At 52.3% G+C, this 27,245-nt stretch overlaps 9 protein-coding genes across 9 annotated transcripts; 5 read left to right on the top strand and 4 right to left on the bottom strand.

Annotated features, from left to right (window-relative positions):
• The first annotated feature begins 598 nt into the window (after positions 1-598).
• acuF (phosphoenolpyruvate carboxykinase PCK1) lies at positions 599-5,125 on the top strand. Its single transcript, XM_025579633.1, has 8 exons — positions 599-991; positions 1,319-1,511; positions 2,186-2,608; positions 2,755-2,830; positions 2,889-3,089; positions 3,339-3,893; positions 3,951-4,102; positions 4,157-5,125. The coding sequence occupies exons 1-8, from the start codon at positions 610-612 to the stop codon at positions 4,791-4,793; spliced, it is 2,619 nt and encodes an 872-aa protein (XP_025431055.1). The 5' UTR covers positions 599-609; the 3' UTR covers positions 4,794-5,125.
• Positions 5,126-6,337: 1,212 nt separating this feature from the next.
• On the top strand, positions 6,338-8,345 carry BP01DRAFT_392015 (cytochrome P450; the record flags this gene model as incomplete). Its single annotated transcript, XM_025578114.1, has 5 exons — positions 6,338-6,406; positions 6,506-6,656; positions 6,725-6,784; positions 6,841-7,476; positions 7,543-8,345. 5 exons carry the CDS (start codon positions 6,338-6,340, stop codon positions 8,211-8,213), a joined length of 1,587 nt encoding a protein of 528 aa, XP_025431054.1. The 3' UTR covers positions 8,214-8,345.
• A 352-nt stretch (positions 8,346-8,697) lies between these two features.
• On the top strand, positions 8,698-9,019 carry BP01DRAFT_52808 (uncharacterized protein). Its single transcript, XM_025579928.1, has one exon. It carries the CDS (start codon positions 8,767-8,769, stop codon positions 8,929-8,931), a length of 165 nt encoding a protein of 54 aa, XP_025431053.1. The 5' UTR covers positions 8,698-8,766; the 3' UTR covers positions 8,932-9,019.
• Positions 9,020-10,620: 1,601 nt separating this feature from the next.
• BP01DRAFT_374087 (putative mitochondrial dicarboxylate carrier protein) lies at positions 10,621-11,595 on the top strand (the record flags this gene model as incomplete). Its single annotated transcript, XM_025576814.1, has 2 exons — positions 10,621-11,480; positions 11,547-11,595. The coding sequence occupies 2 exons, from the start codon at positions 10,621-10,623 to the stop codon at positions 11,593-11,595; spliced, it is 909 nt and encodes a 302-aa protein (XP_025431052.1).
• A 3,013-nt stretch (positions 11,596-14,608) lies between these two features.
• BP01DRAFT_356987 (SUMO ligase MMS21) lies at positions 14,609-16,808 on the bottom strand. Its single transcript, XM_025575088.1, has 5 exons — positions 16,084-16,808; positions 15,129-16,020; positions 14,985-15,055; positions 14,844-14,915; positions 14,609-14,780 (listed from the first exon to the last, which is right to left on the bottom strand). The coding sequence occupies exons 1-3, from the start codon at positions 16,800-16,802 to the stop codon at positions 15,047-15,049; spliced, it is 1,620 nt and encodes a 539-aa protein (XP_025431051.1). The 5' UTR covers positions 16,803-16,808; the 3' UTR covers positions 14,609-14,780; positions 14,844-14,915; positions 14,985-15,046.
• A 1,274-nt stretch (positions 16,809-18,082) lies between these two features.
• abd1 (mRNA (guanine-N7)-methyltransferase) lies at positions 18,083-20,340 on the bottom strand. Its single transcript, XM_025575087.1, has 3 exons — positions 18,507-20,340; positions 18,275-18,441; positions 18,083-18,218 (listed from the first exon to the last, which is right to left on the bottom strand). The coding sequence occupies exons 1-3, from the start codon at positions 19,916-19,918 to the stop codon at positions 18,184-18,186; spliced, it is 1,614 nt and encodes a 537-aa protein (XP_025431050.1). The 5' UTR covers positions 19,919-20,340; the 3' UTR covers positions 18,083-18,183.
• A 518-nt stretch (positions 20,341-20,858) lies between these two features.
• On the bottom strand, positions 20,859-22,691 carry BP01DRAFT_416048 (cytochrome P450; the record flags this gene model as incomplete). The annotated part of the gene is made up of 6 exons (XM_025579179.1): positions 20,859-20,888; positions 20,920-21,086; positions 21,140-21,569; positions 21,631-21,962; positions 22,034-22,216; positions 22,298-22,691. 6 exons carry the CDS (start codon positions 22,689-22,691, stop codon positions 20,859-20,861), a joined length of 1,536 nt encoding a protein of 511 aa, XP_025431049.1.
• Positions 22,692-23,968: 1,277 nt separating this feature from the next.
• On the bottom strand, positions 23,969-25,195 carry BP01DRAFT_399037 (prenyl transferase; the record flags this gene model as incomplete). The annotated part of the gene is made up of 3 exons (XM_025578552.1): positions 23,969-24,290; positions 24,433-24,785; positions 24,866-25,195. The coding sequence occupies 3 exons, from the start codon at positions 25,193-25,195 to the stop codon at positions 23,969-23,971; spliced, it is 1,005 nt and encodes a 334-aa protein (XP_025431048.1).
• Positions 25,196-25,959: 764 nt separating this feature from the next.
• On the top strand, positions 25,960-26,753 carry pyr4 (meroterpenoid cyclase pyr4; the record flags this gene model as incomplete). Its single annotated transcript, XM_025578551.1, has 2 exons — positions 25,960-26,477; positions 26,540-26,753. The coding sequence occupies 2 exons, from the start codon at positions 25,960-25,962 to the stop codon at positions 26,751-26,753; spliced, it is 732 nt and encodes a 243-aa protein (XP_025431047.1).
• Positions 26,754-27,245: the final 492 nt, after the last annotated feature.

Here is a 27,245-nt window from a genome sequence, read left to right as displayed (position 1 = left end):
GTAGTGAATACCCAGTCTCTACACGAAAACAGACAATCAGACATGCAGTAGACGCACCGCTAGAAACCTCTACCGCTCCGTGTTCCCCCCCTTCCCTAAAACTTCCGGTCATGGGGGGTTGATGGTCTCCACATCCCGCATCTTTTTGGGGTGGGGGAAACAGTTGCCTCGGAGGAGTCGGGGAGAGCACGTGGAGAAGGGTTGTTTTCGGGGATTAGCCTCTTTTTGCTTGGCTTGGCTTGGGTTTTGTTTGAGAAAAAGGACTGTCTTGTGCGCTTGTTCCGTAACTTACTAGCAAAGCCCTGCTGACTTTGATTCTTCTTGGCGGATGTTCTATCTGTAGTCAGTAGCTCGGGCTGTGTTTAGCCCGGAGAGTTGGGCTGAGCCAGCAAGTACTTGAACTCGTACTCGTGGATGGTAGCGGTTGGCGCGCGTGATAGGGGTTGGTTGCCACGCGGTTTTAGCCAAGATGGATTTTATAGGCAGAGACGTACATTTGATTAATGATTACGTGGTGATGCAGTAGCGAGAAGCCATGGTTAGAGTTGAATACCTACAGCGTAGAAAACTATCTTTCATTGATTGTATACCTACTACTCATTGTCCAAAATGACGATTTTGTCGTCATTTGTTCGTTCAGCAGAACATCCGGGGAACTGGCCCGTGTTTTGTGGTCGGATGCGGGGTACAGATTCGAGACCCGAGTTCGCTTCCCGATCGGCTATCCAACGCCTTCACTACCGTTCCTACTATGAAGCTTTGGTCCGGAAAAGCGTTTCACGGCAGTTACTCTGGAGGTACACATGTATGGTACTTTGTCTGGTTCATCAACACGATGTCTTTTTTCCCCTAAACGTCGGTTGCGTCAAGCGTCGACCTTCTATCCGAAGGGACGTGCCAGGCGCGCCTGACCTGCCCGTGTTGTGCTGCGCCCAGTCGGTTATCGCTCGTGGAAAGTCGGAATCAAGTACTTCCAGGATGGGCCTGTCATGTGCGTTGTTTTCTTCTCTCATGGGTAAATGTTTTGGGTCCTTTGGTCTCTGCAGTTTAATGCCGCAATCAACATTAACATGAGCGATTTTAAAGACTAGCGATGAAAGCGGGATGACGAGCCAGGGGCAGAATGATATCCTAAGCGCCTCGAAAAATAGGCCTCTCTACACTGTCCTCATGGTCTTCCTCAAAAACTTGTCAAATGGGGTGCTGATCCCGAAGAACATACACAATCAGAAAGACGGCAATATCTTCTGCCCACCGCATACCAGGATGGTGACGTTCGATTGTCAATCCGGAGAAGCTAACTTGTTTCATTGGCCAGACCGGGAAGGGCTTCGGAAGGCAGCTGACCCTCACCTTGCCAGAAACGGACTAGAGCCAAAGGAGCCTGCAGCACCCGAGTTTCTCTTCCGGGCCATTTCGTCACTCGGAAAGATTCCTGGCTTCTGGGACAGTGGGTGTGTTCTGGCCCTGGGGCTGCAATTGGGATCATCCCCGGGCGGTCAGCCTGTTACGTAAGTCCTCATTGGGCGCTTTCCCACTCTTTCGACCCGGTTGGGAATAGCCCGGGGTGATCTTGCTTAGAAGTTCGAGGCTTAGAGCCCGCATGCCGAGAGAAAGTCAAAAAAAAGGAGGGCTTTTCCATCCCCCGCAATTTCCATCGTCTTTTTCGACCTGGTTACTTTCACTTTGTGTAGCTCGTACCCATCCATGTTCCCCCGGCCGCAAACTAAAATCCTGGTCGAGCGGTTGGCTATTCCTGAGTTCATTCAACGTCATCACTTCTGCATCAATGGTCATTTGGTGGTCAAAAGTTGAAATTTGAGTCTGCACCTCCCGTGGGAGGAGCTGTGAATAATCGCTTTCAGCTATTGTAGAAACTAGTTACGGTCTATTGATTTCGTAATAGAAAAGCTAGGGAGGGCCTTGTTAAATACCTCGTTTGCAGAAATGAACCAAAAACCACAACGGTTTCGATATCTATCTCAAGTTTGTCACACTCGTAGTTCTCCCCGTACTTACACTTCTTAGCTATTAATCTAGTCTATCAAAACTCAGCCCCCTCCCCGGTTTCCCCCTCCTTGTCACTGTCGGCCTAGATTGAGACATTATTGACGCACTGTCGGTTGATAAGGCCCGAAATTGTCATTTCTTGTTCCCGATCCTGCTGTTATTCCCTCACTTTTAGTTGGTGCATCCGCGCAGAGCTTCCGGAACCACTTCGTGCCCACATCTCAGATCTCGGAACAAGTCGGACTACTCCAAGAGGCAATTCTGCCTCACTTTCGATTTTCCACGATTACCAACTACCGCTTCAGCCTTCAGCCCGGTCCTTTGCCCCGACATCTTCCGTGGAAGCCGTGGAGCTGTGGAGAAGGTGCATTACTCCAAAGATTCAATTCTCTTTGCGACCTGAATTCGCTGCCATCATGGCCCCAGCTGGAAACATTCATATACCCCCAGTTTCCCCCGTCGATAATGGTCCTCTCTACACAGATTTCTTTCAACAGCAAGTTGCAAAGCAACGAAATAATAACTATCATTCTACTTCCCTAAGAAACATGGTTGCTGCTTCCGTTAACCGCACCGCGCTGCACCCTGGTGGTGTTCAGTATGTCTTTCCTTCCCTTTCTCGGTGATGTGCCTGGCGATGGTCTGCTATTCTCCTTTTGGTACATAGCAGAGACACATCCATCCACCATTTCACCAGGACATTACTATGCTTGACCATGGTGGCTAACCTGCATTGCTTCTTAGGCCGGGCAAGGGTCACACTGAGCTCGAGGAGGAACTCCACGAGCACGCCCACATTGACTACGACCGCGTTGCTATTGTAAGGCTCAATGCGCCTTGTCCTCCATGAACACTAATGCTAATGCTAATCGTCTCAGATTGCCAACCCTGCTGTTCCTGCTCTCTACGAAGATGCTCTGGTCTACGAGACTGGTACTGCTATTACCTCAAGTGGTGCCCTGACTGCATACTCCGGTGCCAAGACTGGCCGTTCTCCCTCCGACAAGCGTATCGTCAAGGAGGAATCGTCAGAGAACGAGATCTGGTGGGGACCTGTCAACAAGCCCATGTCTCCTGATGTAAGTTTGGCCTGGCGTATAATCGCGCATTCCCACCTCCCCCCCTTGCATGCCGGCTGGTTGCCGCACCAAGCCAAGCTTGAGGGTAGATCATGGTCGCAGTGACGCGGTGAACTCGGTGGAAAAATGCCTCAAGTCATGAACTGCTGTGCGACAGTGCCTCCTGTTCAGCCTGCGCTTGTGTTTGCGTTCAAATCACACCGATGACGTCGCCGATTTTCTTTCAGCCTAGCTAACGCGCATCCTTAGGTCTGGCGTATCAACCGTGAACGTGCTGTCGACTACCTCAACACCCGTAACCGCATCTATGTTATCGATGGTTTCGCCGGTTGGGATGAGAGATACCGCATCAGTGTCCGTGTCGTTTGCGCTCGCGCCTACCATGCTCTGTTCATGCGCAACATGCTTATCCGCCCCTCGCAAGAGGAGCTCAAGTCCTTCCACCCCGACTATGTCATCTACAACGCCGGCTCTTTCCCTGCCAACCGCTTCACTGAGGGTATGACCTCGGCCACTTCGGTTGCCATCAACTTTGCCGAGAAGGAGATGGTCATCTTGGGTACCGAGTACGCCGGTGAGATGAAGAAGGGTGTCTTCACTGTTCTCTTCTACGAGATGCCCGTCAAGCACAACGTCCTGACTCTTCACTCCTCTGCCAACGAGGGTGAGAATGGCGATGTCACCGTCTTCTTCGGTCTGTCCGGAACTGGCAAGACCACTCTGTCTGCCGACCCCAAGCGTGCCCTGATCGGTGACGACGAGCACTGCTGGACTGACCGCGGTGTCTTCAACATCGAGGGTGGTGTAAGTTGTCCAATCACCCGAGGAGAACATCAAGAATGCTAGCTGACCCCGAGGCAGTGCTACGCCAAGTGCATTGGTCTCTCCGCCGAGAAGGAGCCCGATATTTTCAACGCCATCCGCTTCGGATCCGTCCTCGAGAACGTTGTCTTCGACCCCATCTCCCGTGTTGTCGACTACGATGACTGTACCCTCACTGAGAACACTCGTTGGTGAGTTTCATTTCTCTTTGGATGGTCCTGTTCATTAGTGCTAATATCTTTCAGTGCCTACCCCATCGAGTACATTGAGAATGCCAAGATCCCCTGCTTGTCCGAGAAGCACCCCTCGAACATCATCCTCCTCACCTGCGACGCCCGTGGTGTTCTCCCCCCGATCTCCAAGCTCACCACTGAGCAGACCATGTTCCACTTCATCTCGGGTTACACCTCTAAGATGGCCGGTACTGAGGATGGTGTGACTGAGCCCCAGGCCACCTTCTCTTCCTGCTTCGCTCAGCCCTTCCTTGCTCTCCACCCCATGCGCTACGCTACCATGCTCGCGGAGAAGATCTCGCAGCACAAGGCCAATGCCTGGCTGCTCAACACCGGTTGGGTTGGCGCTGGCGCCACCACTGGTGGCAAGCGCTGCCCTCTCAAGTATACTCGCGCCATTCTGGATGCCATCCACAACGGCTCCCTCAACGAGGTCGAGTACGAGACTTACGAGGTGTTCAACCTCCATGTGCCCAAGACCTGCCCCGGTGTCCCCTCGGAGCTGCTCAACCCCCGCAACAGCTGGACCGCGTCGACGAACTTCCAGGACGAGGTTAACAAGCTCGCCAAGCTGTTCAACGACAACTTCGCCAAGTATGCCGACCAAGCTACCAAGGAGGTCATCGCGGCCGGACCGGTGCCTCAATAGATTATTCCTTTTCTTGTTCGCTGATTCCCTTTTGGTTTATCATATCGCATGGCGTGCTGTGTTTCAAATAATGGGTCATATGAATCTTTTTTCTTCTTCAGATACCTGAAAGTGGCTTGTGCCGATCAGCCGAAGGAAAATTCGCTGATCATGACTGTTCTGATTTTGGTTCTATCCAATACTGGCTGTTGGCCGATAGGAAATATATTCGGTTCTTACCAATTCTCTTTTTCCTGTACCTGAAATCTATACTTTATTTTCAGTACAATAAGCATTGGTTAGTAAGTAGTACGGGACAGTAACTAAGCTTAGTATTGCCCAAAGTAGGGCAGTGCGTGACTGCCAAATGAAAGTTGCCTGGGGTTGATTACCATTCTTAGCACGCTGTCGGCATCGCACACCCGTCTTTTCTTGTCTAACCTTCCACTATCTATGGACCACAGATTCTAGCAGGATCAAGGTCGCTTCGAACCTTGAATCTATTCGAATATGTATTGTGCAAGTCACCAGTGAGTTGGCCGGCGAAAGCATTGGCGCCTCAGGCATCCATGACGGTCCATAAAAGGCCTGTCGACAGAAGCCCTTCCCACTTCCAAAACATCTTTCGAACATCTGGTATGCCATCCTCGCTCAAAGATCTCGAATTGGACCTCGCAAAGCCTGAACTCACAATGAAGGCGCATACTGAGCCCATTCATAGATTATCTTGTTCCGAGATCCGCGTTCTCCACGCAAGGAGGCCACTAAATCCCTCGCGTCAACGCGGGATGCAGCCAAACCAATTTACTCCGAGCATCCCTCGATCGAAGACAGGGGTGGACCCGTGAACCACTGGGGTAATGCACCTACGCGTGACACTCGACGCAGGAACGAATCTAGCATGCATATTGGACATTACATCTCCGAGTTAAGTGTCCTGGAGCGAGCCACGGCTATCGACTTGGCTGCACTAAACCATAATGCAACCTCACTCCTGAACATACCTGATACTACCCGTGAGCCAAAGCTCCGACATACCGTTCCTGTCGATCACTACTCTCTCTCTCGCCAGCCGTCAAGGGGTGAATGCCGCTTTCTGAGGCTGTTACGTGCCAGAAATGTACCTTGCCCGAGCGTGGATGGCCCTTGCTGGGCTCCGAACCTTTTCTAGGCGCTCAGGCAAGGACAATTTGACTAGCAGGGCTCGCATCTCTCCACGAGTGAGTGGCCACAGGGCACCCTATTCTCCTGTGAGCACCCTTTGACAGTCGGTGATTACTTGATTTCTCGGGTTGCCTCCTGCTTTGCACCATTCCCGCCTTCAGGGGGAAGCACCCACCTCTAAGTCTTCAAACATGTGTGTACATTCTCTATTGTGAGGGGAAAAGGGGGGCTATCACGCGTAGACCCCGCGCCACAAAAGTCCCCTTGATCAATTTAGTGGTGTCTCGCGTCCACGTTCGCAACCAAGCTGGGACCCAACGCTCCTTTCCGATCAACATCACCATGGGCAAAAAGTGCGTTGCATAGCTCTCGAACTTCTATACATGCATGCAAACGAGAACATGATTCAAACTAATCCTCTATCTTCGCTGCCTCTGGGGCTGCTAGGAGTGGGAGCCGGTGTTCTAGCGGTGGGTAACCCTTTGGTTCTGAATCGCGTGATGAAATTTAAAATCCAGATCCTGTGTCGCCTGGCTACTTTGCAACAGCTCTAACCCGCGACTTTCCAGATTCTGGTGTACGGAGTATATCAGGTTTATTTCCATCCATTGGCCCAGTATCCAGGACCATGGTTAGGGAAGTTCACCGAAGCCGGGGCAGCGTATCATGCTGTGAAGGGAGACTTGCATCTACATATTTGGTGGTGCCATCAGAAGTACGGTGAGTTCATACGATGGGGTGGGGCTCTTGAGAGGCTATGAGCCTTGCAATGCTGACAGAATGACAAGGGCCGGTGATTCGGTATACTCCGAATTTGGTGATCTTCAACACAGCAAGTGGAATGAAAGGTCGGTCATGACCAAACCGGGCCTTCTAGGTGTCTCTTAGACTAACCCATTGAAAGACATCTACGTCCGAGGTAAGGACTTGCGGAAAGATGTCCACTACGGCGTCATCCAGCTCGGCACCAAGAACCTCCTCACGGTTACCAGCCCCACAGACCACGCTAGACGAAATAAGATCATTAGCCCTGGGTTTTCGAGTACGGCAATGCGTGATTTTGAACCAAAATTATTGGTACATGTCCAGAAATTCTGCGAATTGCTTTACCGCCCGAAGCCTGGCAGTGATACAAAGGATTCCTGGGGAGAGCCCATGGTCATGTCGGACTGGTGCAGCTATTTTGCGTTCGATGTGATCACGGAGTTGGTGTTTGGCAAACCGTGTAATCTCCTTGAGAGCCAGCAACACCGATGCACAATGTATGATATCTCCGGGATGATGAAGCGGCTGTCGCTGTTGATGTATGCACCTTACGTGTTTCTTGGCCGACTGGATCGGAAATTGTTTCCAGATGAAATGAGTGGAATGAAGCGATATCACCGGCTGGTGAATCGCATGATGTCGGATGCAGCAAGCATGTCCGGGCATGTGTTCAGTCGCTTGACGACCGCGAGAGACAACAAGGTGCGCGCTGGCATGGAGCCCGCATTCAGCGACGCGGATGTCTATTCAGAAGCTGCGATGTTGGCTGTTGCTGGTAGGTTACACTGAGCCACAAGCCGTGTTTCCTTCATGATAATGACTTACTGACACGATTTCACAGGGTCTGACTCGACGTCTGTCTCGCTTTGCGCCAACCTATTTTATTTGGCAACCTATCCCCACGCCTACGCCCGCCTTGCCCTCGAAATTCGCACGATTTTTCCGACCCTGGAATCAATTCGCACCGGGCCGCTCCTCCTTCAACAGTGCCCTTACCTGCATGCCTGCATCAAGGAGACTCTCCGCATTTCGCCCGCAGTAGCCGGATGTCCCTATCGCCGAGTCGAAAAAGGGGACACCATTGTCGTCGACGGCCATGTTATTCCTGAAGGCTGTAGCGTAGGTACGGGAATCTACAGCATTCATCACAATGCGGAATACTTCTCGCGGCCGGACACGTTTCTCCCGGAGAGATGGCTGGGCAACAACGCCGACAACTCGCCCGAGCAAGCTACTATCACGCCCGCCGCATACACGCCTTTCTCCCAGGGAACGCGCGCCTGTGTCGGGCGACATTTGGCGCAGATGGAGCTGCAGTTAGCCCTAGCGAGCTTGATCTGGCAGTACGACTTCCGCCGGGCGGAGGGCACAGTCGGGGAGATGGGCGCGGGGCGTCGAGACGGGGGCGAGTTGGGGCGGTCGAACCCGCATGAATTCCAGCTCTATGATCACATTATCAGCCAGAAGATGGGGCCGGTTCTTCAGTTCCGGCCGAGAGTACGGACTCAGTAGGACGCGTCGGTCAAGTAAGATGGGAAAGCAGCGAAACCCGGCACAGACGACGGTTGGTCGGTTATACAGGATTCAAAAGGACGGGAATGACGGGAAATTCGTCTTGATTCAATTGATACCTCTGGGAGTTTGATTAGGAGTTTGACGTCAGAAATGTGAATACGTATACTGCTGTATAATGGGAGGCCGTGGTGCCAACTGCTTCACCACATCCACCACGGTGATAGAAATCGACGAGCAACTCGCAGTAGTATACAGTAGTCTCTCTGCTTCAGAACTGGCTACATCGAGACACCAAGTCATTATGAGCCAGGGCAGGAGATGAGACTCCTCCGACCCAGACCTGGACGGAATACTCGTGGTTCGAGTATCCACCGATAATCGGCTGTTTATTCACCCTAAATCTGACTCTCACCTGGCGGAGCACTGTTGAACGGGTCAATGCCCACGGCATGAGCAATCGCTACTCTGGGATTGGTCTAGAGCTTTGACGGTTACCGACAATCTCGGACGACTGTTCTCCTAGTACGTAGCCTAAGTTGTAGTGGTGAAGATGGTCATCATCAGCTCTGCCACCCCTCCGCCCGAAAGACATTACCGAGATTCGCCCAGTGACTCTGTATCTCCCGCTCCGGGATCCCGAGTCTGGACGCAGTGGGCTTGGATCAGTGTTGGAGGGTCTTGCCGGGGCAGGGACCCGGGATTTCTGTGTGGGTAACTGGACATGACTGGGGAATGAATACGAAGGTTGGGATTGAATTGTGCATTTGTTGAGGGGAGAGTGAATCAGTTGCGTTGGTTGTCACACTAGGGGTGTACAGTAGTAAATTATGTATGCCATTGAGGTTTCTGCATGGTTGTCATAATGCTCTATCGCTTCGCTTTGTGGGTGTAGTTAGTATAGTATCATTCTCAACTCCGGTCTTCCTATCTACAAGAACCATTGAAGATTCTAGCCGATCCTTATCCCCGCCATTGATGCTGTTGCTGCCCCTCAATCCGGACATAGATCCGGAGGAGACCTTCTCCGGGAGGCTCTTCCGGGAGGGAAGCTGTTTTGGAAGCGAGGAGGTAAGCCAGCCAAGACTCCGGAAATCGGCAATATCAATGCGCTACGAGTTGGAACGTCCAGAAATCCTGCCTGATGATGCATGTTCCAACTTAGAAGACGAATGCAAAAGAGGCATGCAGGAGCAGCGGAAGGAGCGGAAGAAGATTGATCAACGGTAGTTTAGTCATCTGTCACCTGTCTTTCTTACTTAACTACTTGTTCTTTGAAGCCAAGAATCTAACCTCGGGCCTGGCCGGGTTTCCGGGGGTTTCTCGTTGCTGCTGCATCGGGTTTAGTGGCCGGAGTGGGTGGAGAGCGATTTTCCCCACTTGCTGGGTGGGTAACTGGCTATACTGCGTATACTGCGCTGGAGATGACAGTTGAGGTGAGTTGAGGTGAGTTGAGCTGCCTTGTGTTGGGTTGGGAAATGGGGAGAGGAGTTGTGGGTGCAACTTTTGTATCTGTATAGCTGGGGAGAGTATTGGGTTCAAGAAGAAGAATAATATCATCATACGGTAGTATCAAAAGATGACGTTGCCAGCTTCCCCCGCATTTTCCAGCTGGCGGCTTCATGCAGTAGTTTTGGGATTAGTATGTACATCCTCTGTACTCCGTACCTCCTGTGTAGTATGAAGTATACAGTACATCTCACTTGTACACGGTAGTAGTGGAGACACGACTAAATAATCACCCGTCAAACTAAACAGCTGTGTATGACCCGTGCATCACTGCCTGACTGACTCTACCAGACCCTCTTTCTCTCTCTGTACCACATCTACTCCCTCCTTCCTTAAGACTCAACTTGGATCACTCTTCCTGCTTCCCTGTCCGTTTTTCCCCGCTATTTTTCTTCTCCTCTCCTCCTCTCCTCTTTCTTCTCCCCGTCATCTGACCAAAAGGAAAAAAAGAAATCCTCCTTCCAATCTCAAGTTATAAATAAATTCTCCTGTCTCCTCCTCTTCAAGCTTCCCTCCGTCGAGCCCCTCTTTTACATTTCTGCTTCTGAATCGCCATCTTTCATCCACGGTAAGTGCCTTCGGGTTTCACCCACCCCGTGCCTGGCCAGGCCCAACGGTTTTGGCCTGGGGCATTGCTTCCCATACCTCGATCCCATCTTCTTTGTTTCTCTCCCCGCTTTTTCTCGTGTTGTCTTTGGCTTTATATTGATTCCCTGCCTGTCGTCTTGACTCTCCTCTCATTAGAGGCATTATTGTTCTCATTCACATTGATCGGAGCACTGACAGCAACCAACAGATCTGGTAAGGATCGTGATTCCTCCTCAACATGGCCTCGACTACTACTACCACCCCCGCTCCCACCACCACTGCTGCCGCCGCCAAAGAATCTCAAGCCACCATGGACTTTCTTCATCATCCCTACACCCGTGCGGCGCTTCCCTTCGTCAATGGTGGTCTTGCTGGCATGACCGCCACCGTTGTCATTCAGCCCATTGACATGATTAAAGTCCGTCTGCAACTGGCCGGCGAGGGTGTCCGCACTGGCCCTCGTCCCTCGGCTTTTGGCGTCGCTCGCGACATCATCGCGTCAGGCAAAGTACTTGACCTTTACACTGGTCTGTCTGCAGGCCTTCTACGTCAAGCTGTATACACCACCGCCCGTCTGGGTTTCTTCGATACCTTCAGCAAAGTCCTCAGCAAGCGCGCTGAAGCTGCTAGTCGCAAGGTCACTTTCGCTGAACGCGCGGGGGCCGGGCTGGCTGCTGGTGGTATTGCAGCCATGATTGGCAACCCAGCCGATTTGGCCCTGGTCCGTATGCAATCGGACGGCCTCAAGCCTCCCGCAGCGCGGGCCAACTACCGTTCGGCTCTGGACGCGCTTGTGCGCATCTCCAAGTCGGAAGGCGTCCCAGCCCTGTGGGCCGGCGCCCTGCCTACAGTCGTGCGCGCGATGGCTCTCAACGTTGGTCAATTGACCTTCTTTGCCGAGTCCAAGGCTCAATTGAAGACCCACACCAGTCTGTCGCCCCAGAGCCAGACCTTTGCCGCCTCTGCGATCGCCGGGTTCTTCGCCAGCTTCCTCTCTTTGCCATTTGACTTCATCAAGACCCGTCTGCAGAAGCAGCAGAAGGACCCCTTGACCGGAAAACTGCCTTACAAGGGCTTGCTGGACTGCGCGCGCAAAGTCGCGCAGGAGGAGGGCTGGTTGCGGTTCTACCGCGGATTCGGCACTTATTATGTGCGGATCGCTCCTCATGCGTTGGTTTCCCCACCCCGAGACTTCCTTATTGCGTAGTACTGCCACTAACCGCGCGGATCTATCAGCATGGTTACACTGATTGTCGCCGATTATCTCAACCTCATCACCAAGTAGTGTGTTCGATGTGATTTCAGGGGATTTCCTCCAATTCATGTCTAGGCATCAGACAATGCCACGTCCGGACACAGACTTCTGCTCCGCACGTACTACATTCCCTTCATGTCCGGATCGGCAAGCCGCCCCGACCGGGCTGACAGACAGGACGGCCACGAGAGTGCATGCTGTCTGGCACAGATGCGATGAGGTGAGACGACTCTCAACTATACCCATTCCTTCATGATAGGTGCTATGGGAGGAGATTTCCATTTGTCTACGCTGTTTTATGTGTATCTCTTAATAATTATATATCCCACGGCGTGCTTGATGGGCGGTGCACGAGGGTACTGAAGAACATGGTCATGAATGAGTACTGTCTGTGAATTATTTATTGACAATACGATACCAAACAACAAGCAAGTATCCTAATAATCGACCTCGAGGTCCTCCTCGTCTTCGGGAGTTGAGTCTTGCTCATCTTCGTTCCCGAGCGCTTCGTAGTCCACGGATTCTTCCTCTCCCTCCACGCCGTTGTCTAGGTCATCTCTGCCTTCTGCATTTGTGGTTTCATCACCGGATTCTCGTTCTTCAAGAACCTCGTCCCCAGGGGTTCTCTCTTTTTCTACCCGCTCCTCGTCTGCATTGACTGCATCTTCCTCTTCGACTACCTCATCAGCATGCCCTGGCTCTTCTGCTTCATCTCTCTTATCCAGGCCATCTGTGTCTTCTTCCATTCTCTCCTCAACACCTCCTAGTTCTTCCCTTCCAGTTTCCTCAGTCGACTTGTCCAGGTCCTCTGCGTTCGATTCCTCAACAGCGTATGTTGATCTTTCTTCGGTCCTCCCGTCTTCCATGTTTGCCTCGTTTTCAACATCGGTGTCAGCTTCTCCTTCTTCTGCTTCTCCTCGTGCTTCCCATTGTTCTTCCCTTTCTGCTACTGCTTCTTCGTCTGCTTCCCCTCCTGCTTCTTCTTCTTGCAATGCTGATTCTTGGACTTCTGCTTCATCTTGTACATCTGCAAGTTGTACATCTGCAACTCGTAAATCAGCAACTTGTGCTTCTTCTGCTTCCTCTTCTGCTCTTCTTTCCTCATCATTCGAATTGGTTCCCGCACCAGCACGCCCGAGATCTTCCCCATGGCTTTCATTCTTGTCCTTCGTCTGCCCCTCTAGGCCTGTGTCCATTCTCTCCTCAGCATAATCTAGGTCCTCTTCGTCCAATCTCTCAACCGGTTGATCTAAGTCCATCTCATCAGCATATCCAAGTTCTTCCTCTTCAACTCCCTCCAGATTATCTGTATCTTCTCCCTCCATCCCTTCATCCACGTAATCTGGATCGATCTTCCGATATGCTGGACCATCTTCTTCTACTTCCACATCCAAGTCTCCTTCTGATGGCTGCACTCCTTCAAGGTCTTTTATATCTTCAAACAAATAATCAATATTTGCGACGTCTTGTGCGTCGACAAGTTCCGGTATCGCTTCCGCCATTGTGTCATTCAAAGACGAAGCTTTGATTTGTTCGATCTGAACCCCAATTTCCTCTTCTTCCTTTCCCAATTGATCATTGATGTCGCCCTTCATAGCTTCAGCATGAACAAAGCTGACTTCTTCCTCAATTTCGCCTCCATCAACTGCATCGTCAGTCAGGAGCTGAGAGGTCGCTTCCTCTTCGTCCACATCTTCCTGGTCTTCAAGCCCAGCGATTTCGAAGTCCCCAAGGGGCGGGTTGTCGTCTTCCTCTTGGCCTGCTGCTGGCGTTGTGTCCGCAATGCCTGACTCCAACCCGTGTCCGTCGTGTGCAGCGTCTTCGGCTTGAAGGTCTTCGTGTTTAATTAATTCAGTGTCGACCGCCGGCGGAGTTTCTGTTTCTTCTTTTTCTCCCTCTGTCTTCATCTGTTGCGCTGCATCATCCATTTCAGTTGCTGTCTTTTCTGCATCTTCGTCTTGCTCTGCTATTTGCAGGCTTTGACCCCCGTGCTCAGTAAGTCCGGAATCGAAGATGAAGGTATTGCTATTTTTGTCTTGGATTTCTTCTTGGATTGCATTATCAATGACTGTATCATTGACAGTGGGTTCGGTTTCCTTTTCCGGGTCTTCGTGAACTTCTTGCTTGACAAGCTCGGTATCAAGGTGTTGACCTTGTGCCTTTTTTTCTCCCACTGTATCATCACCAGCAGATACAGATGCTTCTTCCCTCTTTGTTTTTCCCAGGTCAATCTGTTCAGACGTTTCAGCATTGACCTGTTGGTCTAGATTTTCATCCTCAACGTCTTGTTCACCTGAGGCGGCACCATTGTGCTGGCTTCGTTTGTCTTCCGCATATTCTGTTTGCTCATGCTCCTGGTCTTTTTGTTCACTTGTGCCATTATAAATATCCTGCATCTCCACATCTTCATTGTTATTTTCATTTGGAATCTCTTCTTTCACTGCTTGAGCAGCATCAGGTGCATCTTCTTTGGCTATCTGCTCAGTAGGCCCATCGTCAACAACTGGCGACTTCGCGTCCTCAACTCCAGCCTTGACATCTGCCTGTTCTCGTTCAACTGATTCAGTGTCAGCTTGCTGACTCTGGTTCTCTTCTTGGACGTCTTGATACTTTTGTCCAAGTGGTCCAGTGCCGGCATACTGCAACTCCTCCTCCTCCATCTCTTCACTTTCCCGGTCTATCTGCTCGGCTGCTTCAGTATCAAAGTGTGGGTCCGTTTCCTGCCCATCATGCACCTGACTGTCATCCTCCACTGGTCCTACATCACCATATTCAGTCTCCTCTTCTATCATTTCTTCTTCCGGAGGTTTTTGGTCGATAGCTGGGGAGGCGATGCGCTGAGACCCTTCGTCTCCACCATTGAGGACATCTTCCTCATCTTCTGGCTCAAGTGGTCGAGCGTCAACAGGCTCGTCTTCTTGCTTGGCTGCTTCAACATCAATCTGCTGTTTCTCATCTTCCCCTGATGCAGAATGAGGTTCTCGTTCAGTTGCATTGTCAATGTTCTGACATTCTAGATCTTTGGCTTCTTGATGGACATCTTGTAGTTCTTGTGCAACTGATTCAACATCAACATCCTGTATTGTCTCATCCTCATCCTCCGCATCATATCGCCGTCTTGCCCCCTGTGATTCCCGCAGTCCCTCTTCCCTGGGATCAGTTTCATCTTCTTCCTCCATTCCCCCCTTGACTTCTTGGTCTCCCCCTATTTCATTCTGGACTGGGTTATTAGCCACCTGCACCGATTCTTCGACACCTTCCTCTTCTCCATCTCTTACCTCCACTTGATCTTCTGTGTCTGCCATTTCAGCCTCTTCGCTGTGTTGCTGCTGATGTTCAACCAACTCATCCTGGACGGCCTCATCAGTCATTTGAATCTCCTCGTCAAGCTCTTGCCCGTATTCTTCTCCACCTCTTACCTCCTGATCTTCCTCTTGAGCTCCCTCCTCTTGACCGCGCCCCTCCTGCTCTCGATTTTCCACTAGCTCATCTTGTACTGTGTCATCAGCCACTTGACTCGCCTCTTCCAAACCGTCGTTGTCGCCTTGCTCCCCTGCTCTTACCTCCTGGTCTTCGTCCTCTTCATCCTCGTCGACCTCTTCGTCATCATCCCCTCCCTGCCAATGTCCTCCGTCCTCAAACTCGATCGCTTCTTCATCTTCCTCTTCCGCACTTTCCTCTTCGACCACATCAACGACAGCAACCGAGACGCCACGTTCCTGTTTGATTCTGATCCTGTCCTCCTGAGTTGCCGCCTCATGTGCCGTGACTGTGTCGTCCTCGTCATCGCTAGCCACCGTGATTCCGCTCTTCCTGCTTCTCTTTCTCCGCCCACCCGAGCCTCCTTGGTCGTACTCATCCTCCTCGAGCTCCTCCTGCTCCCGTCTCAGAGCAGCCTCGGCCCGCTTCAGCCTGCGTACAAGAACAGGATCACTCCGCAGATCGAACTCCGTCAGAACAACTTCACATACCGGGCACTGAACGCAGTGTACGCGACGCGCACGTCGACCCGTGTTCCCTAAGGTATGTCTTGGATCCGGGGCGGTGGTGCGGCTCTGCGCAATCATCGCGGTAATAGCCTCGCGCTCGAAGCTGTGCGGGCATTTCGTGCTGGTGACCGGGTCCTTAAAGGGGAGAAGGGTGAGCGGACATTTGAGAGAGATGCGCTCGCGCTCGATCGCGATATCTTCATCCGAAGCATCTTCGTCGTCATCACCTCCAGCCGACGAATTTCCAGTGAGACGGGAAGATGATGCGCTCACGGCAGCCGACACTCCTGATGCTGCGCTCGTCGCCGTGTGTCTGCTGCGGGCGGACGTTGTGGGTTTTTTGCCACCATCCTCAAGATGAGCGAACCAGGTCGAGGCGTGTGGAAGTGGGGGAATGTCATCACCGGGGTGTTTGGCTTCATGGATGATGCGGTAGAATCCGACGTAAGCGTTGTTAGTGGAATATCTGATGATCATGTTAGACAACATTTCATCGTTATTTATGACTGGAAGAATGGTCAAGACTTACTTCTGCGTAAGCGACAGCCCGCTCCACTGCTCCTTCGTCGCCGCCAGACTCTCCTCTACCTTGCCGACCAACGTCGGCCCCACAACCTCCTCCTCCTCATTCTCATTCTGATCCTCTTCATCACCTTCCATCTCCACGTCCACATCGCCATCCCGTCGGTGACTCCGCCGACTAGTCCTCGTCGACCTCCCACCGGCGGCCCCATCCACAACATTCACCCTCCCCTCCAACTCCTTCAGCATGTCAGTCAGCGCCTCGAGCCGGACTTCCCCCTCGATCGCCCCGCGCATCTTCTGATCGAGCTTCGACGTCATCGTCTGCACTTTCTCCCTCAGCGTAGACAACGCTTCATCGTCGTCACCACCGGCGCCATCCTCCTTGCCCTCGTCTGCAGCAGCAGCATCGCCTGCGGAATCAGAAGCGTTTCTTTCTCTTTTGCGTCGCGCCCGCTCCTCCGCATCCGTCAACCGCTCGTTGATATCGCCCGCCGCCTCGGTGAGTTTCTCCTGGGCGTGCTGCAGGTGCGTCTTGAGCGTGCGGAGGGACTGGCTGGCGAGGAGGTTGACGAGGATGGTGTGCGAGGATGAGTGGAGGGTGATTTGGTCGGGTTTAGGGTTGGGAATTGTAGGCGGGGTGTAGGGCGGTGGTTGGGGGATTGCTGTTGCTGAGGATGAGGGGTCTGGCGCTTGGGAATGGGCAGCTCTGTGGCGAAGAGGCATTTTGTCTGCTGTTTTTTTTTTTTTTTTTTTTTTTTTTTTTTTGGTCTTTAGTTGTTTTCTCTGTTCTTGGTGTATTTCGTCTAATTGTCTTTCTGATATGAAGCACAAGCACAATTTGATGTTGATATTAGTTTTCGGTCTAGAGAAGGTGATGATGGAACGGGCTGGGAAGTGGGATTTACTGAGACCCTTTTTCAAACAGAGAACACAACCCCCAATTAGTCGTAGAAATGATGGTGCTGGTCGTGGCGGTGTCTTTGTCTGCTGGTTTGCTTTGTTTCAAATTAATCACACCCACCTACCTTTCTTACCCACCTTACCTACTTTTCTTTGCTTCTGGCATTGGCATCCGACGAAGATGAAAGAAAGCAAAGACGCGACGCGATCCCGCGCTAGTCTGGTTCGGGTTATAGCTGCGCTGCCGCGCCCGCGGTCTTTTATCACTCCAGCACTCTAGCCAGCTGCTTATCGGCTTATCGGTGGATACAATCGTGGGGAAGCCGAGGCGTTCGGTCACCCCTGTGGCGCCGCGGTCATGCCCAATATCACATAATCCACAAAGCGGTATTAACTAAGTTAGTTACTACGGAGTAGTTAACTAGCATTGCTACCACTTCCCAAGACCGGGTTTCACCCGTGGTCAAACGGAGTTCTCTCGGCAGCTGGCGGCAGACGGCAGACGGCAGGCATCCTGCCGCATGACTTGGCGAAGGGGTTAGGCGGTAGGAATTTGAACAGTTTTCCGGGAAAGTTTTCTGGTGGTCGTTAATATGGTTTTGAGCGGAATTTCGTTGCGAGGTCGCGCGGGTTCTGCCGCTTGGGCGGTGGATATAGCGGTAAGGGAATTCTGCTTCCCTAAATTATATAGGCAGGCGGAGAGATTTTGAACAGTTTTCCGGGAAATTTTTTTGGGGGCTGTTAGTATGGTTTTGAGCGGAGTTTTGTTGCGAGGTCGCGCGGATTCTGCCGCTTGGGCGGTGGGTGTAGCGGTCAGGAGTTCTTTCTGCCTGTCTATTACAAAGGCGGAAAATTTTTGAACAGTTTTCCAGGAAAGTTTTCTGGGGGTTGTTGTTCATATAGTTTTGAGCGGATTTCTGTTGCGAGGTCGCGAGGGTTCTGCCGGATAGTCGGTAGGTGAGGCGGTGGGCGTAGGGTGCGGGTTGCCGGGCATGCTGCCGTTTGTCTCTGTCCTACAGAGCCATGCAGTCAACTGCCTGGCAAGGGACTTGGTCAGCAGAAGTTGCCTACAATACGTTTTACACTACTAAGAACAATGGGTGTGGCCATATATGCATTAGGTGTTTGAAGGTATTCTACAGGTGTAATGGTAGTAGTAATAAAGATAGAGATGCGAACCCCAAACCTAGCCTGTCCGTCCCATCTACACCTTGTAGAAGCAGAAGGCATGATAGAAACCTGTACTGTCGGTTAGCTCGGTCCTTACAAAGACAAATCACCAGTTCAGAACTTACTGACTGCTTCCTGCTCCTCCAGGGTCATATTAAGCTCCCCTGTATTGCGATCACGCACTCCCATGCGTTCACTGAGCGGTCCCAACTCGGCATCGTCCTTTTCATCGCGCCACACATCCAAGAATGGCTTGCGATATTGTAGTTCCAAGTTGTACTCCTCGGTCAATCTGGTCCCCGTCGTCAGCCAAGACTACACTCTCAAAGAATTGAAACAAAAGCAGCAGATACTTACGCTCGGAATGCTTCCCATGGCACCACATATTCCGGAACCTCCTCCACAGCCTCCTGCATGAAGTAGTTATATCGCCAGCCAAATGGAGGCCGGAAGATGCCATCCTCGGGGGTCTCCCCAGGGAATCGCACGCGGTAAATGGAATTGCCCCATTCCACCTTGCTTTCCTCCTCGACCTCTCCATCCTCGGGCTCTGTCTCCTCCTTCTTCGAAGCGGCTGCCTCCTCATCGCGCGCCTTGCGCTTCGCATGGCACTCGGCAACCTTGGCACTGATCACGTCGGAGTTCGGACAGACCCCCAGAAACCGGCCGCCCTTCTTCAGACAGCCGGCCACATTGCGTAGCATCTGCCGGGCTTTCTCCTCGCTCTCGAATGCGTAGTGGATCGCGAACATCGAAGCAACAACATCAAAGCCACCCCCACCCCAACGCGAGCTCATCACCGAGCCTCCGGGTCCAACATTAGGATCAATCCCGACGCGCTGCACGATGTCGATATCACCCAACCACTCGCCGAAACAATCCTTGGGCGCAAACTCCGCGTGGAAACTCGGGCCCCGGCCCCCACGACCGCCCCGCGGCCCTCCCCGTCCCGACCGCATCTGGCCAAACCGTTCGCGCGCCTGCACGATCGACACCTCTGCTGGATCCAGTCCCACGTACAAATCCACCGGCTGCGGCGCCAACTGCCACTTGCCCAGATCGCCACCCTTCCCGCAGCCCAAGTCAATCACCAGCAGCTTCTTTTGCTCCATCTGCGGCGGGCCCGTACCGTCCGCCCAGTCCTTAGTCCCAATCGCCTGGGACACAAACTCCTCGTCCGGCGAAAACTTCTGGATAAGCGTGCTCTTGACCCAGTTGTTGAAGCTGCGCAGCCCCTTGATCTTACTCTCAGTCTTGCGCCACTCGCGGCCCCGTTGCGGCACGGCGTTGTAGTGCTGACGCACGAGGTCCGTCACGCCCCGAATCTGCGAGTTGCGGATCGCCTCTTCCTGCTCCGCGCGCTCGCGCTCCTCCTGCCGACGCCGGAGGGTCTCCCGGTCCACGAGACCCATCCGCGCGCCACCGCCGGGTCGCTTGCGCGGACGCGACTGGGCTTCTGGGGTTGGGGACCGCGGCGGCATAGGAGGGGAAGGGGATCGGTTGCGGCCGTTGTTGCGGTTGGGGCCGCCCGCGGGCTCGTCGTCCCGGTCGCGGCGGGAGTAGGCCGATGGAGGCGTGCGACCGCGCTTGCGGAGTTTCTGGTGGCGCTCTTCAACCCGCTTGCGCTTGGAACGGTATTGTTGGTCCGGGACCGCCGTCGTCGAGCTGCTCGGTTCCTCCTCGGAGTGCTTGCGCTTGTAGGTGTCCGGATTTTCCCGTCCGGCGGGGGAGGGGGAGCGAACAGGTTCGGTGTACGAATAGTCGCCCATTTTGGTGGTGGATGTGCCCCGTGGTTTAGGTGAGGGTTTCGGTTGGTCTGAAGTTGATGGGAGGTTGCGAGGAGCGGCGGGTTTATCGGAGACAGTTGGAGGGAGAGTTGGTGATAGAGGCGCTGGAAGGAGAGAGGTAGTCAATTTCAATTGAGGTTCATCTGTGATCTGTCGAATGTCAGTTAACAATGAAGTACGAGTGGTTCGAGTGGTCGATGAAGAAGGTCAGAGATTTTTCGCTGCAGATGCAGCGAGAGCGACCAAAGCCAGCCAGCGTCGGGGAATCACCGCCTCCGGGCGCCACTCGTTGACTAAAGACTCCGCCTCCGCCAGGACAGGCCCCTGCAGTAAGGTATAACGGTGGGGGAGAAGTTTTGGCATGGGTCCAAAAGACGTACAGCAGAAGATGATTGGGGTTTTCGTTGCGGGGAAGAAGTGACAGTTGGAGGAAGTGGATTTGATGGCGCAGAAGACAAAGCACTGGCAGGCGGAACAACTTCCGCCTTCTCTTCCCAGGAATCCCGGGCCGGATCATACATGCTGATGCTGCCTCGTCCCCCTTGGTGCGACGACGGTGCTTCTTGCTCAGCCATGGTGGAGATTCTCGACAAAAGTTGGTGACGACATGCACAATGCCACTATTACGACGGCAAAGGGATCTTCCTATCCTTTTATTCTTTCCTGAATTCAGGTGCTGTTACGATTTCCCTGGTTTGAGTCTAGCCCCAACCGTGTTTCCCTCTGGCCGCATCCGGACAAATGCAGCGGTTTTCGATGGCCATCAACACATCACAAAGAACTAATTCCCAATTCTACTGGACGGGAATGCTTACTCTCAGAACACATTCGAGTATTTTGAAGTGTGATTCTTCCTACCTGGGACGGAAGATCAGATGATACTTTGGAATATGCGCTGTAAAACAGTCCAGCACCCCGTGGCTCACTGCCTCCAGTGGTCCCTGTCCCTGCCCTGGAGGAAACTCCAGGTCGAAATTTCTCACAATTGTGGCCACTAGAAGTCGCATTTCCATCATGGCAAATGGCTTACCCGCACAGGCGTATTTGCCCGTGGAGAAGGACTTGAATGCCTCCTTGCAGAGCACCATCTCCGGCTTGCTCGTCCACCGCTCGGGGATAAAGCTGTTCGGGTCTACAAAGTTTCGGGGATCTGTGGGCTGGTCAGCCTTGCCTGCAGAGTCATCTAGAGATCACAGTTCGAACCTCGATGGATAGTGTAAGTTGGCGTAGAAACTGTGGTCCTCGGAGGGATATGGACCCCGGCTATCATGAGGCCTTCCGAACCAGTCTCGCGTGGAACACCGCTCGAGACGCTGGGGTACAGGCGAAGACCCTCGTTAATGCAGCTTTCCAGCCATGGCTTACCTGCTAGCACAGCATGGGAAAGCCCCTCCTTCGCAGGAAGACAAGTATCCAACTCCTGCTGCAGCTCTCGGAGCTTGTCCGGATGCTGGGCCAACAGATACAGAAGCGCGCTCACTGTCGCGGCACTGGTATCGCTGCCTGCGGTGATCGCGAGCTCGGAGTCGTAGACTAGATCCTCGTCCATTGAGCTCTTCGCTTGCCCTGGACCGCTGTTTGCCAAAGACCCCTCAATGAGATAGCTGAAGAGGTCCTTATGATCCAGCTCCATCTGCGTAAGGTCAGCAAGAAACTCCTTATCATTCCGTGGAACGTGTAACACCAGTCCGTACCTGCTTTCTTTTCTCCAACTGCTCGCCGCACCAGTCTAACCACTGCTGAGTCTTGTATCGAAGAAGTGGAGCACTCCGAATTAACTGGCCGATCCAGCTTGCGCACTGCAGCACGCTTGCGAGACGACCGAGAGCCTTCATCTGTTTGATTTCCGATGGTGGAGCACCTTGCAGCATATTGAATGACTTCCCCAATGTAAGCACACCCATCGAGTCCCAGGTAAACCCGTCAATCAGTTTGTTGACTTCCTGCCTATGCGATGCTCGCGAGGAAATGAGCTCAACCAGGACTTTGCAATGGTCGAGTAAGAAGGGCTCATAGCCGGCCAGTGCTAGCGAGGGGGTCAGAACGATCGTCTAGTATGAGCAATATTCGCCGGCGCGCAAGGGCAGGAAAAGCCACCTCGAGGACTGAACCCACGATCCCATATCTTCCTCCGTCTCGCATGATGTGCCTTATCTCGAGTCATCTGCAGGGAATGATTAGGGTAGTTCAGGTCGTAGAATGTGCCCTTGACACACGAGGTTCCCGCCCCATGTATAACTTTGATGGCCGCCGGGTTATTGATTGATATCTCCCGCGGCTCTACGTGAAGCATGTCAGCGCAGTCCACCTGCCTCCCCCACCCCCGGCAAAACAAATTGATGATTCAAGCCCTTGACATACTGATCCGGACAAAAGTTCCATATTGGCGATGGAGCTCCTGTACACGAAGATGCCATTTGGCATCAATCACCGCTGCCTTGATGGACCAGAGCGCCGAGAGTCTCGCGAGTCGAGGACCAGGGAAGCGCCGTAATGCATGGAAGAAGTACCGGTAAACGGCAATGGACAAGCCCAAGGCGATATTGAAGCTCGCGAGGGCGCTCAGCGCGAGCCACATCGCATGATAGTATCCTGCGCCGGCTAGGAGGCCAAGCATTACCGTTGGCCAGAGATAGAGCGTAGCAAAGAGGGGAAATGCATGTACATCCCACTCGGACTGGATGAACAAGCCGAGATGACTAGTAGTCCCTAGCACTGTGGCAATAATGCAGATCGATACTTGCAACGGGTCCATGGTCGTGCAGGGACGATGGCGGGGGCCAGGGCTGTCTGTTCAGGGAGAAAGAAGAGAAGGGAGCTATGCTTCTTAGTGCTCACATATATTCCATCGGTCTTCCCTAGTACTCATTCAGCATCCACCTTCTTCGGTTCGTTGGGGCTTTTCGGGATCTGAAGTGTCGCTGCTCCGAACTGCGTTTCCGGACAACAGGGGGTTCCTGAATAAGGATTGAGGGATGGTGGGAAGCGTTACCTTGTAGCGAGGTTGTTCGCTGCATGATCTCCCAAGTTCTGTGTTGAAAATCACCGCTCCTCCAGTGTAGCGTCGTTGTGAGAGACTTGGAAGTAACAACACGTTGGCGTCAAATCGCACGAGCTTTGAAACAGAAAAGGGCCGACCGATAGAAGGCTACAGTCACCCTGGGACAATTGCGTGTCGTGAATGCAGAACTACTCATCTTCTCCTGCTCGCGTCATCGACAGTGAGAAGGGTTGTACAGGGCTCAGCGTTGGACGAGGAAGAATTTGCGAGAATAAGCGGCTTGAGGTAAGATTTGTGAGAGGCCAACCAGGATGCATGGCCGTGAAGTTGTTCCGAGGATCGAGCCTACGACGGCGCTGAAACGATGGAGAACACGATGGAAAAAGAGATGTAGATCTTGGTCAGGAAGATGTATTGAGTGTCATGAAAAGCACAAAAAGGAAAAAAGAACGACTGGTGATTCCAAATGTGATCAAGATGATGAAGCTGCCCAGCCGTTATGACAGTGACATGCCGAATCTGAAACATCATGATGGTTAGCAGCAAACACGATTGAGAGAAACTTATCCAGACAAGCCAAAGACGAGAAACTGAACTACTACTGTACCGTCTTTCTACTGCATCTATCCGCATGCGCCACACAGAACCCAGCATTGGTTTATTCATACTGGGGAGAGCTCAAGTCAGAGGGAGTTGATCGGACGGAGAATTATCATGGCGTGAATCGAGCCGACAAAACACAGGGTGGCCCCTGCGAAAGCCGTGAACCCTCGGAATTTCTATGACTAAAGTACAAACAGCCAACCGAACAGGCCAAACGTCATATCACAGAGAAGACATAATAGTCCAACGAATAAGAGAAAAGAATTAGAAAACAAAAGTCTGGTTAAGGAGGGACAAACATTGTAACAATTCTTAGTCGACACCCCCAAACGCCCGCCGTGTCTGTGTTATGGGAACCCCTACCACTCATACCACCCCTCATCTACAACATCATTATGCCGGGTATCCCTCATGCTATGCTACACCTACTACGGACTTTTCAGGTTCATCTCCTCGTTCCGGCCCCAGATGGACAACCAATCTTGCACAGAAGCACTGGCCCGCTTCATTTCTGCAAAACACGCATTTCGCACGCCCTCGCTCTGGATGACCGCCAGGGCTTTCCTGATATTCCGAGGGGAACTAGTCTCCAATGCTTTGGCCACCCAGTGACCATCGGGGACTTCGAGGGCCAGGATGATGGGATATGAGTACTCGTGGTTGCGCAGATCTTCTGCAAGCGCACCTTTCGCCTTGGCGTATTCCGATGAGTAGACGTTCTTGCAGTCGTTCTGAAGTTGAGAGCACCATCTGTGTAGTGGATTATATATAGTTAGCACTCGGGTGATCACGCCCTCTTCTTTAAGATTCTAGTAGAGTTTCAAGGACTAGTGAAAAAAGAAAAAAAAAAAAAAAAGAAAAAAAAAAAAAAGGCACGGGGGTGAGATATTACGCCAGAGTGGTCATCGTCTCATCCATCGATGTGTCCTCCTTCACCAGCTGAGCCAGCATCCGAAACAGGGCCCCTGTCTTCAGGGAGGCCATCTTCCGATATGCCGCTACACGTTCGGCGTGAGATGTTGGGAAGACACTCAGTCCATCTCGTCGCCACACCAAAGATAGATCCTGGCCGGCCAGAATCTCCTCCAGGTTCTGCATCAGAAATGGGGCCAGATTCGGGAAGCTTTGCACCGTCTCGTTCAGAATCTGCGTCACCCGGTAGTAGGCCCGGTTGGCGGTCTCCGAAGGACCATAGATCTTGTGCGCTGCCGGCTTGCCTTTGCGGTAATCGCTGTTGTCGGTGACCTAGACAATGTGTGTGTGTGTGCGCGCGATTAGTGAATGAGGCTTGAAACAAAACTCGCAAAGACGAGAAAATGACCCACATCGTCTACCAGCATTAAACACAGGTGAATCGCGTCCATGATCTCGTTGATCATCGTGTACTTGGCTGGATTATTGGTCTTAAGGTTTGGGTCGAGCTTGTGTACAAAGGGAGCCCAGTGATACTTGCCATATGTCTGGCGGATATAAGCGTAGGGACATTCAAAGGAGGTCACTAGATCTGGTCGCTTCTGGCCGATCAAGAATGCCTTCTTGGATGTCGGCCATAGAGGCGGCATTCTATCCAGAAACACATAGACGACAAGAGGGAAAATTCCGATAGTTGCCATCCATGGCAGCGACATGGAAGCAACCTCTGGAATTGCGGTCATGATACGCTGCTGTTCTTTGGTGGATTTGAAAGCTCTTTTCCTTTCCCTTTCTGCGTGGGGTTGGTAGGGTTTTTCTTAGGTAGACATAACAACCAGGAAATAGATACTTCAGGTTACAATGCAGGACTTATTTGAGGGTAGAAGGTGAAGGGACCCTCTCCTGGGCTATATACGTAAAGGCATGGCTAATCTAAACAGGTGCAGAATGGATCGTTCTTCACCCTCGGACGTCCTGCCCCATTTCTGCTGGATTTGAAGGCGATGGTCGAGGGATTTGGAACAAGTTACACTATCTGGCTTCCTCAGGCTTACCACCAATGCCACTTCCCTGACCTGAATAAATTTCAACCCATCAGCTGGCAGTCAGTCGTGCATAGGTACATTTGCCTAGAGCACAGCAGGACAAAGAAATTGGCCCCAAGACCCAAAGCTTCCCTGGCTTTCTTGCAGCAAGTCCTGCAGAAAAGGATACGATCCTGCGTCACACGGTTGGTATATCCTATTCTTCCAGTCCTACTCCGGGCGGGCGAACTCAGAACAACCTGCCTGGGAAGAATGAGAATCTGGAAGAGTAGCAGCATGGATTGTATGTTGTTTTGCGGGGAGTGAATCTAAGTTCAGGTACTGTTGTAAGCCTGCTCTTTTCCACTGCGAATGTATATAAACAGCGCCAAAGTAAGGAAAGTCATCTCGTATTGAACTACTAAGACGCGAGCCATTTATTATCCCCTCCTCCCTCCCTCGCTTTCAGCTCAGCCAGTCAAATGGATGGATTCAATCATTTGGAAGTGCCTGCCGAGTATGAAGAGCTCAAATGGCTCGATACCCTGTTTGTCGCAGGGATGGGCATCGGTTGGCTTGCCTACTATCTCAATGCCACCTACACATCTTTCACAGATCAGACCTACTGCATGACCGTTGCGGGGCTCACAATCAACTTCGCGTGGGAGACTGTGTATTGCCTAGTATATCCAGCCAAAGGGATGATCGAGCGCACCATCTGCTTCCTAGGTCTGTTGCTCGATATTGCAGTCATTTACGGCGCCATCAGGAACGGCCGCAACGAATGGCGCCACTCCCCGCTGGTGATGAACAACCTGGTCCTCAGCTTTACAGTCATGACTCTCTTCTGGGTGAGCGGACACTTGGCCCTGGCGGCTCAGCTGGGTCCTGGTCAGGCTTATTCCTGGGGAGCTGTCGTCTGTCAGATGTTCATCAGTGTTGGTGATGTGTTTCTGTTGCTGACTCGGGGCAGCACGCGTGGCGCTTCGTACACGAAATGGTATGTTGACTGTCTTTCCCGGACTCTGCGAAGATGTGTTCTGACAGTTGGGGAAACACCAGGCTCTCGCGGTTCCTAGGATCTATCTCGACTCTTGGCTTTGCTTCTATTCGGTATGTATATTGGCCACGTGCTTTCGCCTGGCTAAATTGTCCCCTTATGCTCTGGGCTGTTGCTGTCTTTTTTCTCTCCGAGCTACTCTACGGCTTTTGCTTTTTTCTCATTCGGCGGCAGGAGGAAGCATCTCGATTGGAAGAGAAACGCAAATGTGGATAGGGTGAGATCATGGTCTTTTTGTCTTTTTCTGCGACTTTTGAGTTTGGATTTCAAGACGTGAACACGAGGGTGAGAGTATCGTTCGAGGTAGAGCGAGAGTGCGTTGTGAGGATGTTCGCGGTTTTAGACGAATGGCCAGCCCATGAAACACGTTTCAGATCATGATCAAATAATGTATACGAGGGATAAATGTATCTTTCCCTTCACCTGTAACACCGCGGAAAAGGCCATGCCCCTTCTTCGTTGACAGGGAGGGTTATACAAGGATCAGTGCCGCACTGCCCTGCAGGAGGCTTGGGTTGGGCTGAGGTAGACGGGAATGTCTCTCAGGAGAAAAAGAAAACCAATGGGGTGGGCGTGAGCGACGAACTGATTGTTGAGCTGAGTAGGGGGTAGGAGTGGGGGGGAAGATATGCGGATCTCTGTAACGGTATAATCCCTGAACCAAGAGTCTTCCTGCGATTGTACGTAGAAGGACCATCTGATTCCAGA

This window comes from Aspergillus saccharolyticus (genome assembly GCF_003184585.1).
Source record: "Aspergillus saccharolyticus JOP 1030-1 unplaced genomic scaffold BP01scaffold_16, whole genome shotgun sequence".
NCBI lineage: Eukaryota > Fungi > Ascomycota > Eurotiomycetes > Eurotiales > Aspergillaceae > Aspergillus > Aspergillus saccharolyticus.
This window is presented reverse-complemented; position numbering and strand designations above follow the sequence as displayed.

Coding starts and splice junctions, on each gene's coding strand:
- BP01DRAFT_356987 (XM_025575088.1), bottom strand. CDS start 16,802: ATGCCTCTTCGCCACAGAGCTGCCCATTCCCAAGCGCCAGACCCCTCA. Junction 16,021..16,083: donor GGGCTGTCGCTTACGCAGAA/GTAAGTCTTGAC, acceptor CATGATCATCAG/ATATTCCACTAACAACGCTT.
- acuF (XM_025579633.1), top strand. CDS start 610: ATGACGATTTTGTCGTCATTTGTTCGTTCAGCAGAACATCCGGGGAAC. Junction 992..1,318: donor TTCCAGGATGGGCCTGTCAT/GTGCGTTGTTTT, acceptor TTCATTGGCCAG/ACCGGGAAGGGCTTCGGAAG. Junction 2,609..2,754: donor CTGCACCCTGGTGGTGTTCA/GTATGTCTTTCC, acceptor ATTGCTTCTTAG/GCCGGGCAAGGGTCACACTG.
- BP01DRAFT_52808 (XM_025579928.1), top strand. CDS start 8,767: ATGGTCATCATCAGCTCTGCCACCCCTCCGCCCGAAAGACATTACCGA.
- abd1 (XM_025575087.1), bottom strand. CDS start 19,918: ATGGGCGACTATTCGTACACCGAACCTGTTCGCTCCCCCTCCCCCGCC. Junction 18,442..18,506: donor CCATGGGAAGCATTCCGAGC/GTAAGTATCTGC, acceptor GACGGGGACCAG/ATTGACCGAGGAGTACAACT. Junction 18,219..18,274: donor GGAGGAGCAGGAAGCAGTCA/GTAAGTTCTGAA, acceptor CCGACAGTACAG/GTTTCTATCATGCCTTCTGC.